The sequence below is a fragment of the Sinohyriopsis cumingii genome, chromosome 17 (assembly GCF_028554795.1).
Source record: "Sinohyriopsis cumingii isolate HCF-2022 chromosome 17, ASM2855479v2, whole genome shotgun sequence".
NCBI classification, from domain to species: domain Eukaryota; kingdom Metazoa; phylum Mollusca; class Bivalvia; order Unionida; family Unionidae; genus Sinohyriopsis; species Sinohyriopsis cumingii.
This window is the reverse complement of record NC_142977.1, coordinates 43,726,461-43,744,138: the sequence shown is the minus strand read 5'-3', so window position 1 is coordinate 43,744,138 and position 17,678 is coordinate 43,726,461. Positions and strand designations below refer to the sequence as shown.

General features: G+C 35.6%; 1 protein-coding gene across 1 annotated transcript in view; it reads right to left on the bottom strand.

Moving 5' to 3' along the window:
* The window catches only part of LOC149778520 (uncharacterized), a 98,518-nt gene that overhangs the window by 29,863 nt on the left and 50,977 nt on the right, over nt 1-17,678 (bottom strand). The window contains exon 7 of the mRNA XM_089938351.1: nt 2,229-2,828. Within this exon, the coding sequence (XP_089794477.1) occupies nt 2,229-2,828 (600 nt within the window). The remainder of the gene's footprint in view (nt 1-2,228; nt 2,829-17,678) is intronic.

Sequence of the window (17,678 nt, the reverse complement as noted above, 5' to 3'; positions counted from 1 at the left end):
ATTACTTATTTTTACCTTAACATCTGAAATAGAACCAGTCATAGTTTTTTGTTTAGTTTAGTTTGAGAGGATTTATTTATTTCAATTGTTCACTGGAATTACAAAGTGTTCATTATTAACAGCGGACTAGATCACTATTTTTGGCATTATGGCGAATTAATTTAAGGATATTTTGGATTATATAATTGTGATACATTAAACATATTCGTGACATTAGCATTAGCATTTTCAAGATTAGAATTCATTCGAAAAACTCTATACTTTTTGGATTTGTGATAGAGTTTCTGGATATGTGATAAACATGAAGTACCAGTTAGGAACACCTCTTCAACAATTTTGGCACGAACCAGCAGTCTTATTTCCCTTCGGTTTTAGTGTGGTTCTCACTCTGGTTTTGTTGCGTAATAGAATTCTAGCGGGTGGAGTAGTCTAGTGAAAGATCGCAAGTTAATTGAAACTGGTTATCAGGTGTTTACATAATATGCAATGGATTTCGCAGATGTTGTGGTGTGACAAAAAACGAAGACCACAGTGCTAAGACGTTTGGGTAAACAAAAAACAGACAGACCAGATAAATCCGCGTACCCTTCAGGTTTGTTGCTGAAGACTTTTTTTATTAACACAGAACAGGCTGTAGAACAGAAAAGCGAGTGATGTTCGTTAGCAAAAATGTATGTTTTAACCTATTAGTAATTGTAATTTATGACAAGGTTACCGCGCTTGCGTGTGTGTCTCTGTGTTCATCTGTGCGTGCGTGCGTGCGTGTGTGCGTGTGTGTTTTAGAAAGTTGTGAGGATCATGGATTCCTTGAACATCTTTACATCTATGTCTGCCAGTCCAATTCAGGAGGAGAGAATATTCCGGCTATTCCAGAAAGCAGATATGTTTGGAGAGTTTATGAATGCTGATATTTTTCTCCTGAAAAACCTCTTGCCGAAATTTATTTTGAACATATTCTTGGTAATTATTATATTTAAATCGTATCTAACACTCAATTATCCAACATTTGGTTCAAATAAACAAATTTCACTTCACACCTTTGATATCAAAAACAATTTCAGGTGCATTTCATAGCTTTGATCTGAAGTCGACCAATTGTTTCCCACATTTCTCAGGTCGTTGTGTTTGGTGCCAATCGATATACATGTTCAAATGACATCACATAAGTGACGTTGTTTTTCTCAGATGAAAACGTAAAGCAATCTGCAATAATACTGAGTTTACGTAGTTTGGTTTAGGGTTCCCGACCTTACACAGTGTATCATCTTCATAGTTGATGAGAAAAGACCGAATAAAGTTACATGTATTTTCATAAGTAGAGAGAGCGAGAGAAATAGTATTGCATATTGTTATAAAATCATTGTTCCTTTAAATGGTGGAAGGGATATGCTTCTTAAAATGTATTCAGAAGTGAAACCTAGACTGTGCCCTAAATAAACTAGTATTCCAAACTCTGTGAATACGTATGCGGTCGTTTGATTGTTTGTATATGTCATAAAGTTCCTGGAAGAATTGATCGCAGGGACGAGTGATATTGCTTGCCAGGGTATGTCTATAGGATGGTGTACTATTTTATTCACAGCTCTTAATACCAATCTGTTCCAGAAGAAAACTGACTTGAAACCATAAAGTATGATTTTAGTACTTTTTAGATACAAATAATGTTTCTAGTAATAATCATTTTTACAAAATTTTACTTTTAACCAAACGATAAACATGGAACAGAATGTAGAAAGGATAAAACGAAAAAAGGCAAAAGAAAGAAAAGATAATACGGACGAACACAATATTGAGATCCAGAAGTTTAGTTCTATTCAAATATTCCAAATATTTTGACAATCGATTTTTAATGTTATGATAGGGACATAAGCGTGGAGGTATACATTATTGCAGTAATGAAAGCTTAAAATCGTGGTCCAGATGTATTCGCTCTTTCATATCAATTGTTTATTTGTACAAAATAGATCCAGTGGAAGTTGATTAGGTTTAAACACTATTTACATCAACACAGGCATGATAAACCGTGTAAAAATAACTTTTCTAATTATTATTGACAATCTACTCACAAGATCAAAAAATATGTCATTTTCATTTATCTCTTCTAAAGTCAGTTTCATTATTCTGATGAGTGTAGTAGGTGGAATAGTAATTGTATCAGTATCAATTGTTACAGTAGAAGATCAAGGAGTTGGAGGAATCTGTCTTGAGCCAGGTCTAGGATTAAACACTTTGAACAAGGGACCCACGAAGAACAGGTGCACCTGGAGGTCCATGAAGACCTGGATCACCCTTTTGACCAGAAGGACCAGGAATACCTGGGTCACCCTTTTGACCAGAAGGACCAGGAAGACCTCTGTCACCCTTTTGACCAAAAGGACCAGGAAGACCTGGGTCACCCTTTTGACCAGAAGGACCAGGAAGACCTGGGTCACCCTTTTGACCAGAAGGACCAGGAAGACCTCTGTCACCCTTTTGACCAGAAGGACCAGGAATACCTGGGTCACCCTTTTGACCAGAAGGACCAGGAAGACCTCTGTCACCCTTTTGACCAGAAGGACCAGGAAGACCTCTGTCACCCTTTTGACCAGAAGGACCAGGAAGACCTGGGTCACCCTTTTGACCAGAAGGACCAGGAAGACCTGGGTCACCCTTTTGACCAGAAGGACCAGGAAGACCTCTGTCACCCTTTTGACCAGAAGGACCAGGAAGACCTGGGTCACCCTTTTGACCAGAAGGACCAGGAAGACCTCTGTCACCCTTTTGACCAGAAGGACCAGGAAGACCTGGGTCAACCTTTGGACCAGAAGGACCAGGAGCACCCGTGAAACCTTAAAAACATTTTTACCCTGTCAACTTGATGGAAGTGGAATATAACAATTATTATATACGGTAACTATCGACGTTCTCGACATATAGTCATCATCGCATCATCATCGTCATTATCATCATCATTTGGTTTAACACAAATCTCTATAACATATAATCAAACAGGTTACGGAGTTATAACTCATTAGAAACAGGATTCAAAACGTGTTTATGTCCATATATAATTCAATCAAAGCTAGAATCGAAGTCCCCATGCAAACTTAATTTAGCACATTGCATAATCCCAATGCATTCTTTTCTCAAAATGCAACATTTATTCCTCAAATTATAATTATAAACTGATGCCTATATAGCACACGGTGAAATAAGCACATATCCTTGGATCATCATCATCTGTATTTTCTTCAATAGAAGATTGCATGCTATAACAATAAATCATCTGATTACAATCAATAAATAAGTACAAACAATGAATATTAGAATACAAAATTCTTACAGCTTATAAATAACTAAAGTGTTCCTCAACTGCATAAGTTGCAAGTTTAAGTACTATATTTGCAGAAGATAGCCACACACTGCAAGACAAGGTATTTTGCATACAAGGCGAACAGTTTGGAGTTTGTTTTCTTTGTCGATTACACCTGATGGTAACCTTTTACCTGGAAGATATTGTAGTTGCAGCTCATCTTCTGCATTAAATAACATAATGTACAGGCTTCGTGGAAATTTCTCAGTAAGGAAATCCAAGAATGAGTTTCTGAAATTCGACATATAAGGACAGGCAATCACACAATGAAGTATCAAGTCTGTATAAACATTCCCACATCTAATACATGCATCGAGCTGTGTTAAAGGAACAGCAACCCATAGTGTAGCTTTATGTTTATATACCTCCATGTGCTGTCTGGTTTTAGCCGACCGCCGTAAATATTCGTGTATCAGAAGAGAATCTATCAAAATCTGCTTGATTAGACTCTCCAGATATTATTTTCAAGACCAGCAAGTTTTGGCCTTACAATTTCTTTCCAGTTTTGTTTATCTGGAATTTTGGTATGTACGTTATAAGGCATCAAACACAATCTCTGAAAAAACATCAATTTTCTTCTATCAATTTCAGACTGAGGTTAAAAGGCATCAAATACAATCTCTGTAAAAACATCAATTTTCTTCTATCAATTTCAGACTGAGCTGATGTCCATCCTAGCATGTCCGATCTTGTACATGTTGGGAAACCTTGAACATTTTGGCAAAATGACTCAGAGTTTCATCCCATTGAGAGAGGTCAGTTTTTGAAATATTACACCATAATTAACTTCCATAAAACATTGAAGGAAAATTACCTTTTTGATACGTTTGCGGCAACCAACGGAATTAAACCATTCATTTTAATGCCAAAACAAAACAGGTGGTGAAAAGACTTTTTTCCTTTCTTGCATTCATCGAGTATTGCGTAATGCGACGGCAGCGTTGAGTTAATCAAGTATCCCAGAAGCGTTGCCGAATCAGTAACGGGAAAACATGATGGCCCAAGAAACCATTTCATATTGACATAATTATTGTCTTGGGGTCCAAAAATGATAATGTATGATTTCGTGACACTAAGATCTAATCGCCACTTATTACTGTAGGCTTATGCTATATCTAATAGCATTTACAGATTGCTAGGATATATAGCCAAAAGTGAAATGTCATCAGCTAGGGGTGATTTCCCACAGTTATGGATCCAATCTTTGCTCCAAATCCACGACTTTCTAACTGTAACAGCAAGTCATTTATAAATATTGAGTACATCATGGTTGACAAAACACTTATATATCAAGAAACATTTAATTCAATCGGTTTTCCATGTCACTTGTGCGGGAATTACACTGATTAAAAACATTATTATACTGAGATGCACTAAAACAATAACTGTTTAACCAATCAATGGCATGATAAATATGAGGGGATGCAAAAAATGTATTACACACAAATAAAATAAACATGACTTGCAATGAGCTTAGAGGTCCTCAAGAAATGAGGAAAATTCTGTACTGACACCTACGCCCTGGAAACCGGAGGGGGATCTTTAGGAGGGCCGGGAGGTAGAACCCTTGTGGGGGATGCAATAATGGGAACATCCGCGTAGGGCCTCTCCTGATTCTGCCTCTTTGGGGTTCCGGTATTTTTTCTTTCTTTTTTTCTTCTTCTGTTCTACTGGAAACAGAATACAGTACTGAAATATGCTTTAAATTTAACTAATTAAATAACAAACTGATCAAAACATTAGATGCCTCGTAGATATTAACACATTCTTACACTATTAGGTACAACAACAAAATAGTGGGACAGAGATTAACTCCATTAAGGAGATAATAATGGTGTGATACCTGCGAGGTCGTAAGAATCATGCCTGATCTCCCCAAAAGGAAGGCCAAGTTACAGTACATTACGAAAACACGAACAAGGGGTTACAGCTACATATCATAAAAACACGAGGTACTCAAGTATGCATATTTACAACAGAATACTATGTAAAATGTATGAATTCCATGATTTTGGTGCAACATTTTCTCTTTATGTAGACAAACAGCCACAATAAGCTGCCTCATTGTATCCTGGTTTATACATCCCCGATGTCTCTACAAGGACAAAAGGTAATTTCTTCAGTCCAGTGTTAAAATGGCATATCCCTCTCCCTCCCCGAATAATTAGTCATCACAATGCATATTTGAAAAAAAATTCATTATACGTCCCATTTATGCAACATAAAAGGTTTATTTTTCATTATCATAAGACGGGTATTAAAACGAAAGACTGCTGAGACCCGAAGATACAAACTTTGGCGAATTAAGGCTTGCAGAAGCAAATGCCGAAAAAGGTGTGACGAATAGAAGCAAAATGTAAACAATCGAATCAGCCATTTTACAATATGCATTTCAGGTGGGTTTGTTGTTGTTGTTGTTGTGCGGTTTAACGCCATTTTTCAGCACAGGATAGGCTAGTATTAATGGTGGAGGAAGAACCCGGTAAAACCCCGGGAAGAACCACCGACCCACGAGAAGCTGCTGGCAAGCTTTCTCACTTAACCACATTGGCCGAATCCTGGACTCGAACCCACGCAGACAGAGGTGAGATGGCAGTGATCCGTAACGGAGAGCGCTTTAGACCATTCGGCCACTCGGGGCCCCCAGATGGGTTTGTATTTCTCCTTGCTATTAGCAGTGCCTATCATAGCAGTACTTTCAATATGGAAAGCTTGCTAGCCATCGAGTAACGTGTTTTCTGATAATATGACTGTCAATTAAGGGGCCCGGTTGACTGGAAGAAGATAAATATGGCAGCCACCATTACTTGGAATCGATATGTTTGCCAGCTGCGTTGTACGGAAGAACCAATGTATATAAAGCGGTAACGCTCGTTGCGTCTTTTTCAGTCTTCAAACAACAGGATAATTTCAATGCAGAAGACAATACTATCAAAATGCCGTGATCTATGGCGCATAAAATATAATATCTTAATGCCTATTTTAGCTCAAATAAATACATTTTCAGAAAACACAAAGTACCCTAACGTTTAAATGACGTTTTCAATAATATTCAACTTTAAACATTACCTACACTACGTAATATTTAACCATATTACACTCGCCCACCCATTAATTCAGCTCGTATTACAAAAAGCTCTTAAATCATAAAGTAGATTTAAGTATTAGAGGTTTTCAATTGTAGGTAGCACGGAGAGAGAGTGAGAGAGGTGATGGAGGTAGTTGTTGAGGTATATTTGCAGTTATTTTTCGTCTAACTGCAGTTATGCTGGATTTGCTGAGATTACTAATGTTTTGAGTCAGTAATAATAGAGTCGAACAATTTCCTTGTGGAGACACGAGATACTCATTATCAAGCAGTATAACTTAAGACATGACGGTTAAGACAGACATACATGAAAACAGTGAAATTACAGTTTCAATAATGAAGATAACTAAAACTTGTTAGAAAATAGAAAAGTGTAAAGTGAAGTCTTTCTTGGTGCCTTTTATTTCCCTTCCACCATGGATTATTCAGCTTCGTGGTATCTGTGAAGTAAGCAGATCGGATAGTTGGGTTTTATATGGTGCAGCCATTTGACATCTGGCCAGCTGTGCTTCGTTAATGAACTTCTGATACAGATGATGAACAAAATGTGTCAGTAAAATTGATTGGATTAGCACACTGTCCGATCTAAAATGAGGGTTATGACACGAGCAACATCTGGTAAAGTAGACAGACTTCCATGCACCGTTGGCTCAAATATAGAATTAACAAACAGCTCCTTGTAATACGACGTCCAGGACCTGAACCAAACCACACATGCTCCTAGTACTGATACTAATATTTCTTAGACTATTACAACTACTAATATAACTAACAGTTATTTAATGATAATAGTTGTCATTCTCACCCACATGACCGAGAAATATAGCTGCATTGCTCATCCTATTTTTCTACCTCAGTCTGGCTGTCCGAGGTCATTACAGTCATGGTGTCCACGCGTTGAGAACTACTTTTATAAAGAAGAAACCTTCGAAGTCTTCTTAAATGCCCGATGGAGTGTTTTACAATTAAGCAACAATATATATATATATATATATATATATATATATATATATATATATATATATATATATATATATATATATATATATATATATATATATATATATATATATATATATATATATATATATATATATATATATATATATATATATAATACCACTTGGTAGAGATCTTAAATTAGCCAGCGCGCAACAATGCATCCTCTCTCAAATCAATGGATACTAAAATGTTGACCCACAGGATATAAAATTATTTTGTTAGATGGTCAAGTTGACATTGAAAACAATCGACTCAAAATTATTCTCTTTAGGAGATACGACACAATTATCTTTAGTAAATCTAACAGTTTGTACGATTTTTTGATACTTGAAATTAAGGTAACTGAGCCACATGGGTCATATTTTGGTAGTAGACATTTTAAAATATAAACATAGTTTGATTGTGCAAAAGTACAACTTGGTGATTTCAGATTGTAGAACAATACACTTTATTTGGCACTCTTGTGTAGCAAGGATAAAAACGAAATAGAAATTATATTAATTGAACATGATCTCATCACAATGATGTTCAGGAGAGATTGTCGATGATTAGAAAAAGAATAAAAGAAGGAAAGTAATGTAATTTGAATTTCCTGAACATGGCAAGGTGTTCACGTATAGCAAGGTGATAATGCGTATATGAATACATGCATGTGTTATCAACTAAATACATTGATCACCGTGCGAACACAGTTACTCTGCTAATTTGATGTCGTGCATCTCGTGACTGTCATATGATTCGAGAAAATATATCTGTTGGTTATTATGTTTATACTCGACAATTTCTTTACAGTTCTCATTTGAAATTTTGTAGTATCACAATTTAAACTTCTCTTGCAAAGCTCCGTTTCATTGATATCAGTTTCGAAATGAAAACAATTTCGACCCTGACCTGAAATTAGTCCTTAACTGATGTACTCCCAGGTCTCTGAAGGATGTTTTGCGGATTTGGGCGGGATGTGCTAAGCGAAAATCATTTGACATATTGATATACTACACAGGTTTGATTTGAAGAATCCGGGGCGGAGTTCATCACCAGTGTCTTAATATGTTCTTGTTGTAACCCTTGATTTGTATCGCCACCGACATAGAACTTAATTCCATCCATAACTTACAGAGTTTCGTAATGACCAAAATAGTGATCATGTGATATCTTGTTGGCTTGATTGAGTATAAATATCATAAAATGCTTACCAACAAGAAAAGAGCTATAAAATATCAGTATAAAGTCTTATGTAATGTACACATAGACAATCTTATACTGGCTTTCATAACGCTACGATATCAGTTCAACAAGGCATGGATGGCATACAGTGTAAATATTTTAAAATATACATCAACTTCTTTGTTTGGTGAGTTAGAGCCGTCTCTGCTTTGTGTGGAACTATATTACATTTCATGAGGCCGGGATGAATAGCAGTAAATTGAATTTGATGGAATTTACTTGACTCATATTTTCGTAATAATGATGTCATATCAGTTTTACTATTGATGATAAAGAAAAAGAAGCTAATTGACTTGCATTTTTTGTTATATCTATTATTAGCATTTTAGTCTTATTTAGCTCATTTCTGCTGATAACTATTGCATGATACAGTACTAATTTTGCTGGAGATTGATGATCATGGAAGCCATATCTACCCACAACCATCTACGATATTTCCAATTTCGATCCTTTTTGAAATCTTTGAAATTAATCATGTCCTATAATTCTGGCCAATTATTGCTTGTCCGGCGCCCTGAACAGATCAACTTGTGCCAAATTTATATTCTACAGTCAGTCATAAAATGTGGGAGTAATCGTACAATTTAATCAGCATTGCCTATTGGATAACACTCAAGCATTAAAAAATAAAAAGCATTTTCATAACATCTCTTATATGTTAAATATCAAACTCTTTTAAGTCGTAAACACGGTCGCTAGGCATGCTCTAAGGAGTCAACAAGTAGGCCTACCAATTATTGTTACAACACTGAAACTGTAATGGCAAGCATCACAATGAAGAGTAAGATAATACATGTTCAATATATGTGTGTTATTGTATAAAAGAATGACAAAATGTACAACAAACAAGATAAATTTCACACACATTGGAAATTAGACGAATTTAGTGTTTGGAACCGGTCATTTGATGTATCGTCGAAAAGTATGGCTGCACGCAATATTCTTACTGTCATCTCATGAATACATCAAATCGGCATTTATAAGGAAATTACTTAAGGATTTAATGATGTAGAATATCGAACCGGACAAAATACAGATGTTACGTTTATTCCTATTTATCCCCTCGAAGCAGCTTCAAAGTCAAACTTGTTTTCTATCATACGATTGCAGCAGGTCTCAGTCGCACCAGAGAGTGACCTCCCTTTATGTGGGCCAAGCAACGATACGCAAATATGGTTTGACCTTTCGATCATACCCAGATGTGCCATCAGAATTAAATATCCCAGTTGTTGTGTAAATAAATATATCACATGTATCCCCTGATCCTACATATCCTACAACTACGAAACATGAGCATATTTCCCCAAATTATATTAGACAGCATAGAAAGCAAGCAAAATAATTTAATTTTGGAAATCGTGGATTTACTACATAGATTACTCTCCTTTAAAGTCTCGCTATTGAGAAATGTTTTCAACTCACAATGACTTTACTTTGTCATAATTTGTGCTGAAAAGGTCATTGATTGAAAAGTAGCTGCGTGCCAAATAAAAATTGAGATAGCTGTCTTCCATCACACTAAGAATTTAAGAATTATACTTGTTCATTTCTTATACTAGAACTACAAAAGACAGCATATAATATTATCCGTATATGCATATAGTTATATATCCCTGTTTTTGCCTTAGTCTATTAAACATTTTATGATAATGACTCAATCAAAACTTTCAAAGAATTATGAATTGAAGCACCTTTGGGGACAATATTAAATTATATTGAATAGGTAAGGCATGGAGTCAAGTTTTATGACGATGACGCTACAGGTTGTGGGCTGCATATGGGGGTATTAAGGTAATATCGTATTTCTAAATGAAATGATTCTTGTTAAAGAAAAGATAATGGTGTATTCAAGAAAGAACTAGTTAGAACATCAAAGTACCCGACCTAGCTCCCCGGAATTAGAGAAAGTTCATTGTGCAGAATAAAATATATCCCTTCATTTTGACTTATCCCCAATCCCTCCTGACAAATTCTTGCGCATGCCCATCAGTACATCAGTAAGCCAATTTTGTGTTTCGATGCCGACATAGCTTCCATTAGGGTCTCATGACGATGAAAAGAAAATTTGCAAAGGAATTAAATTATATGTGATCAAACAAAAGTTAAAATTCATAATGTAGCAAAATAGTTTATTGGAATATAACGAAATTAATCAAATTATTCTTTTTCTCAAGACATTCACCGTTCACGAATTGCATTACATCAAACGAAGAAAGTATGTTCTCATGATAATATATGTTACGTAGTGGATAAAATAAGCACGAGAACATCTTGCAATAATATTATCTGGACGCGTAAATACCGTATATTACTACTGTATGGACTTGTGAAAACATTGTAATGTTAGGAAAACTAAAATTACATTTAAAGTTTTTTTTCTGTTTCAACGGATTGACAATCTGTCCTGGCACATAATTTTCAACGACAATTGTTTTCACTCTATTAATACAAAGTTCCAAACAATGCGTATCATTTCACAATGTTTGGTCACAGAGTTGTAATTTTGATCAATCAAATAAAACTAATGTTTCGAATTGTCTACCACCAAAAGATGACCTTCTCAGGATAGTTGTTAACTTTGATCAACATCAACATTCCCACAATCGAAAACTACAAAGTATCTCTAGTGTTCCTTCATCAGAAGCATCTTTTCGTCTTTGTTTAACTGCTGTCTATAGTAAGTCTTGTAAAGTAAAGATGAAGAGATGATAATGTTAAGGATGTTATTGAATCTATTTTTGTTCAGTGTCCATCAGATTGTGCTCAAGCAATGATCACCCCCAAAAATGCATTAATTACATTGCGTTTGACGACAACGCACCGATTGTTTTGAATCTCTGCCTGATCATCTGAAGCAAAACAATTGAACTTCTCGTGGGCATCACCATTGTAGTCTCTGTTGATTTGAAGGGTATATATTGTTGTGCTTTAGCTATTTTGAGACCTCTACAAAATAAGATGTACCTCTCAAATCAAACGATATTAAATGAACGTCATTAATTTATGTAACCTAGTTGTTAATCTAGTAAAAGCTTATTGGCTTCTGTACACTGTTGCAATAATTGAAAACTTATTGAATAAATCTCTTTTGTAGAACTGCTATTATCTCTAAACTTGTTCCATTCTTGAAATGAATTTTGTTTCGATCTCTTTGTCCACTCTCTATGCATCTATCAAAACGCACTGCATGCTCATCCTGGAGTATCAAACGTAAGAATCATCAAAGCTATAGTATTTGCAATGGCGGCGATCCACTTTCTTATAACAAAAAGACAACAAGAATTCAATTTTTCATAATTAATAATAATAATAATAATAATAATAACAACAACAACAATAATGAGGACTTTGTATAGCGCCTAATCTTTAGAAGCTCTAAGCGCTTTACAACATTATACAACACCTCTAAGATAAAAAGCATATAATGATATGATTACAAAATCAAACACCATGAAATTAGAAATTTTTAAAAAAAACATGCTGAGAATATTTAAGGTACGAAACATTATTAGATCTTTAAGTTTGTTCTTGCAGTCGAAATAAGTGAGTTTTCAGAGCCCTCTTGAATGTGATCACTCTGTCTTTGTGTCTAATTTCAGTGGGCAATTCAGTCCACGTTTCTGGGCCCTGATATGCAAAAGAACGCTGTCCATATGACTTTGTTTTCATAGTGGGAATAATGAGTATACAATTGTCAGACGAGGAGCATAAGTATTTTGCTGGTGTGTACATATGGGTGAGGTCGGGTAGGTAAGTAAGTCCATCAGTGAAACGTAGCATGCAGAACAAATTTTGTGTTTGATTCTGGATCGAATGGATAGCCAGTGTAGGGTGCAGAGCAGCGGGTAGGTGTGCTCTGATCGTGGTACTCTAAGTGTGATCCGAGCAGCTGTGTTTTGAACGTTTTGGAGTAGATATTGAGATGAACCAGACAGAACTGAGTTACAATAGTCCAGTCTTGAAAGTACTAATGAACACACAAGTGTTTTAGTGGCATCAACGTCTCAGCTCAAGATATGCAGCCTTGCAGATGTTCATGACATGTTGGTGCAATGTGAGAGTACTGTCCAGAGCAACACCTAGGTTTCGTACTGATTGTGTGAATTTAATGTTGGTGTTGCTGATATTTATTGTTTGAGGTAAAGGATGTGAATGAGAAAGTCTTCGTGTTGTCATCAGCATGGCCTCAGTTGTATCGTTATTCTTCTGCAGCTTGTTACATGTCATCCATGATTTCACATCAGAAATGCACCTCTCTACACCTTGGATGGTAGCATCAACTTCATTTGGGTGGCAAGATTTGTATATTTGGGTGGCATCATCGTACAATTGGTGAGACACTGCATGATGATCTATGACACTTGAGAGTGACTGAGTGTACAGAATGAAGAGAACAGGTCCAAGAACAGACATAAAACTTAGTTTTCGCAGGCTGAATGCCACTTCCTCCTGCTTGGTACATTATTACAACACACACACAAACACACACACACAAATACACACACACACACATGTTGTGTTGATAAAGAACGATTAATAACAGAAACAGCAAATGTAAGCATCATACACACCAAGAAACACTACAAATTGATGGAAATTGTTTTTGTATTTTTACTTACTAATCAGGACGTTGTATAACATAATTTAAGTCTGACTTACAACGATGGGGATCGCTTAAATCGTGTATGAAAGAATTATTGTCCATATTATTTAAGAAATGAGTCATAAGAAACCTTGTACACTCATAATTCACATAAGTTGTCCATTGCCTTCCATCTTCTTTCCATACACTATGTCGTTTATCTGTGATACTCTTCGATTATCCTAGTCCTCTATAATCATCCTTTCTCATCAGCTCAATTACGATAAAATTAATCGAAAACAGAGATGCTTCCAGTAGATACAAGGTCATTAGCTTTTTCAATTCTAATCTTAATTGCTATTGTAGTAATGTCTTGCTTAATGGTAAATTGTGTTATTACTATGGAATTCCGTGCACAATAAATTAAATTGGCCAGTAGGACCATGTCATATGGTTCCCACTCCAAAAATATTAATTTCTTCCACATATTATGTATTTCCTTCTTTCAGTTACATTAGACTATTCTGACTGTTTTCGTGTGTTCAGTGCATAAGCATTATGTTAATTTATAACTTCTAATAATATATGGGTAATGGAATTGTCACCATTTTGCACATAAATAATTTTAGCAATTGTATATAATCCTGAAAACTTGTTTATATCTGTATTGCATGATCTTCTAAAGCAATCATTGCATGTTACTTGCATCCAGCAAAGCGTTCTGAAGCATATTTGATTTTATATATATATATATATATATATATATATATATATATATATATATATATATATATATATATATATATATATATATATATATATATATATTAAATCACGTCCGTTGTATAGCTTAGTTTCATTAAACATTATTACCAATCTTTTGTATCTTAATTTGTTACATGATTACCAGGGGCCCCGAGTGGCCGAGTGGTCTAAAGCGCTATCCGTTACGGACCACTGCCATCTCACCTCTGTCTGCGTGGGTTCGAGTCTTGGATTCAGCCAATGTGGGTATGTGAGAAAGCTTGCCAGTAGCGTCTCGAGGGTCGGTGGTTCTTTCAGGGGATTTCCCGGGTTCTTCCTCCACCATTAATACTGGCCGCCATGTATAGTCTATCGTGTGCTGAAAAATGGCGTTATACCCAACAACAACAACAACAACATGATTCCAACAGGTGATATTGGTGATGTTATAGTGATTTTTTATTTCTCTAATTCAATGTGCAACTTATTAAGTCCCGTGAACATACTAATGACAGAACAATGCAAAAACATTCTTGTCATCATCAGTTCTTCTCTTCTCCTAACGTGTTTTACGGCATTCTGAGATTGTGCTAGCTCTTTCGCTTTTAATCTGTTCAATAGCAGTTAAATAATGATCTTCAATTTCCTTCTACTTTTAAAATCATTAAAATTATTCTACGGAGATTGACTTATTATAGTGGGGAAACCTGGAGACTGAGTGATCTAAGGCGCTCGTCTTCACTTATCAATGACAATTCTGTCCGCATAGGCTTCAATCTCGGCCTCGACCAACGTGGGTGTGCAGAAACACTTGTCAATGCCTGCCTGCCAGTCGGTTGTTCTTACCGGGTTCTTCTTCCACCAATTATACATGCAGCCATAGATAGCCTATCAAGTGCTGAAAAATGGCGTTAAACTTATAACAAGAAAAACTTACATGAGAATCAAACTCGCGGTTTGTGAACTAAATCTATTAGCCAAAATAAAGATATTCTACAAGATCTGCTAAAATGGTGATGCGGTTATTATGAATGTGTAAAGCAGCTTCAATTATTTCAACTGGTGCAGCAGATTGACTTGTTGAGATTCGGGAAATAATGTTTAAGACAAGGGCTCAATAGAACTTCTAAGCAATATTTTCCCACTCATTTTATGCATGTATATTTCAGTAACATCGCTACGATATCTGGAGTGTGGCAGTTTATATGATGTTTAGAACTGAGGCATCATGCCGTAGACACGTAACATGATGTACCACCCAGTCACATTATCCCGACCAATCCTAACACTAACCTCTTAGTGCTGAGCGCCAGGCGAGGAAGCTGTTAGAACCATTTTTGTAAGTCTTTGGTATGACTCGGCCCGGTCTCGAACCCACGACCCCCGCTTCCGAGGCGGATGCTCTAACCACTAGGCCACCGGAGCGGTCGCTCTAAATTGAAACTGGACCTATAGTTGTAGAAAGGGAAATAAAATGGAAGTGCCTGAGGAAATAGAGAACCAAACAATATAAATAAATCCACCGCTTGATGAACGTGAAAGAAAGCAGAGACAAGATTTACTCAAACAAGCGAGAAGCATTATTTATGATGCATACACTAGAATTTAGAGATTAGGCACATTTTGCTGGAGTTGTCAAAACTAACTCGACGTTCAAAAAGTGTCAAGAACAGATTGAAGAACTAATAATTGGTAAGTAATGACATCGTCAATGCGCACATAGCTGGGTATCGAACACAATTACTCGGAAATTTTTCATTAAACAAATAAAGAATTATCAGTTATAAACTTAGCAACAAGTTACGATTATGCAGAAGAATCAGCAACTTTTAATGAATAGTGCGTAACAACAGCTGCTGAAACTACATCGATAGGAAGGACTATATCAAGAATTGTTCTGTGTACATCAAATTTTCATCCTACATACTCCATCCCATTGTCACCCTACCACAGAAGGATCACGACATAACACAAATCTGGTTGAAAACGTAGCAAATTAGTAGCTTGTATTCACAGTGGTATAATAAATTAGTTATCATAGAATGCTGATTTGATTGTTTCTTTCCGTGATTGACATGTTATTTTACTTGTTTAACAGTAGGAGAATATTAATCACATTTTGATTTAAATAGGTATCAATGGTTAGTAAGCAATTTCAAACCATAATCCATAGCAGATTCCGAAACCAATAAAAACAGAATAAACTATTGCTTATTTCATGGTCTATACTGTTTTCATTCCGGAAGTAACTTCGTGATTGCCTTGTGTTCCTTCAACATCCGAGTACCGTCTAGCATTTGCAAACGCAACAATGGAAACATCGTCATCCTAATTTTCCACCTTCTACATAATGTTCACCTTCGTTGTCTTTTTTTCTTCTTCTCTCTATAGTTTTTTTTATATATATCACCATTATCAATCATGTAATTCTTTTACCATTGACGTGTCTCCAGACATGCTATGATAGAATTAACAAGATTATTGCATATCAAATTACATTGCTTTGTATCAGGCCTACTGCTATTTGATTTGTACACAGCGTCATCATGTAAAGGTACTGTTACAAGCAAGGGGTCTCTACCGAGCGAATCAAACACCTGCGCGATTCTGCCTTGAGGATGATTGTTTTCCCCTATATCCAAGGACCTCAAGACAATAGTTGTCAACTGAAATAGTCTTAAACGCACAAACACTACAAAATAGTTATACTCACCAAAAGACCACACATGACTTAAAAATAACTTTTTCCGAGCCAACTATTAGTACTTTAATACATATAATACAAAACAGGGCCAAACACACATAATACACAGAATTATTGGTATCTCTAATTACTACAAGCGTGTACCTCATATTATATTTTTAGTTAATCTGAAATCCATTAATTAAATTTTTAAACTTGGTATTATGTTAGTCTCATTTCTTTCACGCAAACTTTTCAACTCATTTCATATTGATTACCTTTGCCTTTATCAGATTTTATTCTGTTGCATTGGTAACAATTTACAACGGCCTCTACCTTTCTTATCTGGCCTAGTTGAATTTCAATTTCTATATAAAAACTGTCTGAAAGCAACTATTAAAAATCGGTAACAACACATACCGTGATTAGTATATTTTTTTCATTCACTTACATGGTATCCAATTGTTTCGATATCAACTGAGTCTTTGCGACGGAATTTTGTTTTCTGCCGCCTTAACATGTACCGTGGCACATATTCGGCGAACGAAGAGTGCATGTTTGATGAGTAGTTGTAAATGAAATTTGAAATTAGTCAAAATCTTCAAATGACTGCATACACATCTATGTGAATATCTTTACTGTGTGTTCATATTGCTGACTTCCTTTTGATTATTGATGAGTTGTATTGTATTCTTCATTGGGCTTTTATAAAATCTCAACCTTTTCCTCTATTATTTGAAGTGAAACACTTCTACATTGACATTTTCAGCCTTTTAATAAACGTTTATACGAAGAGACACAAATATCGTTAGGTGTCTTTCCTATAATATGGAGCCCTTTCACAAACGTTGGATATATTTAGTGGCAAGTTGACGCTACTTATTTTTCGGAAACTGCATTCACGTAAAATTGTCCCTATAATTTTGTTATTTAATGTTTAACCTTCAAAACAATATTTGTCTTCCGGTCTCAGATTTAAGCTACCTTCAAAGCTATGTCAAGG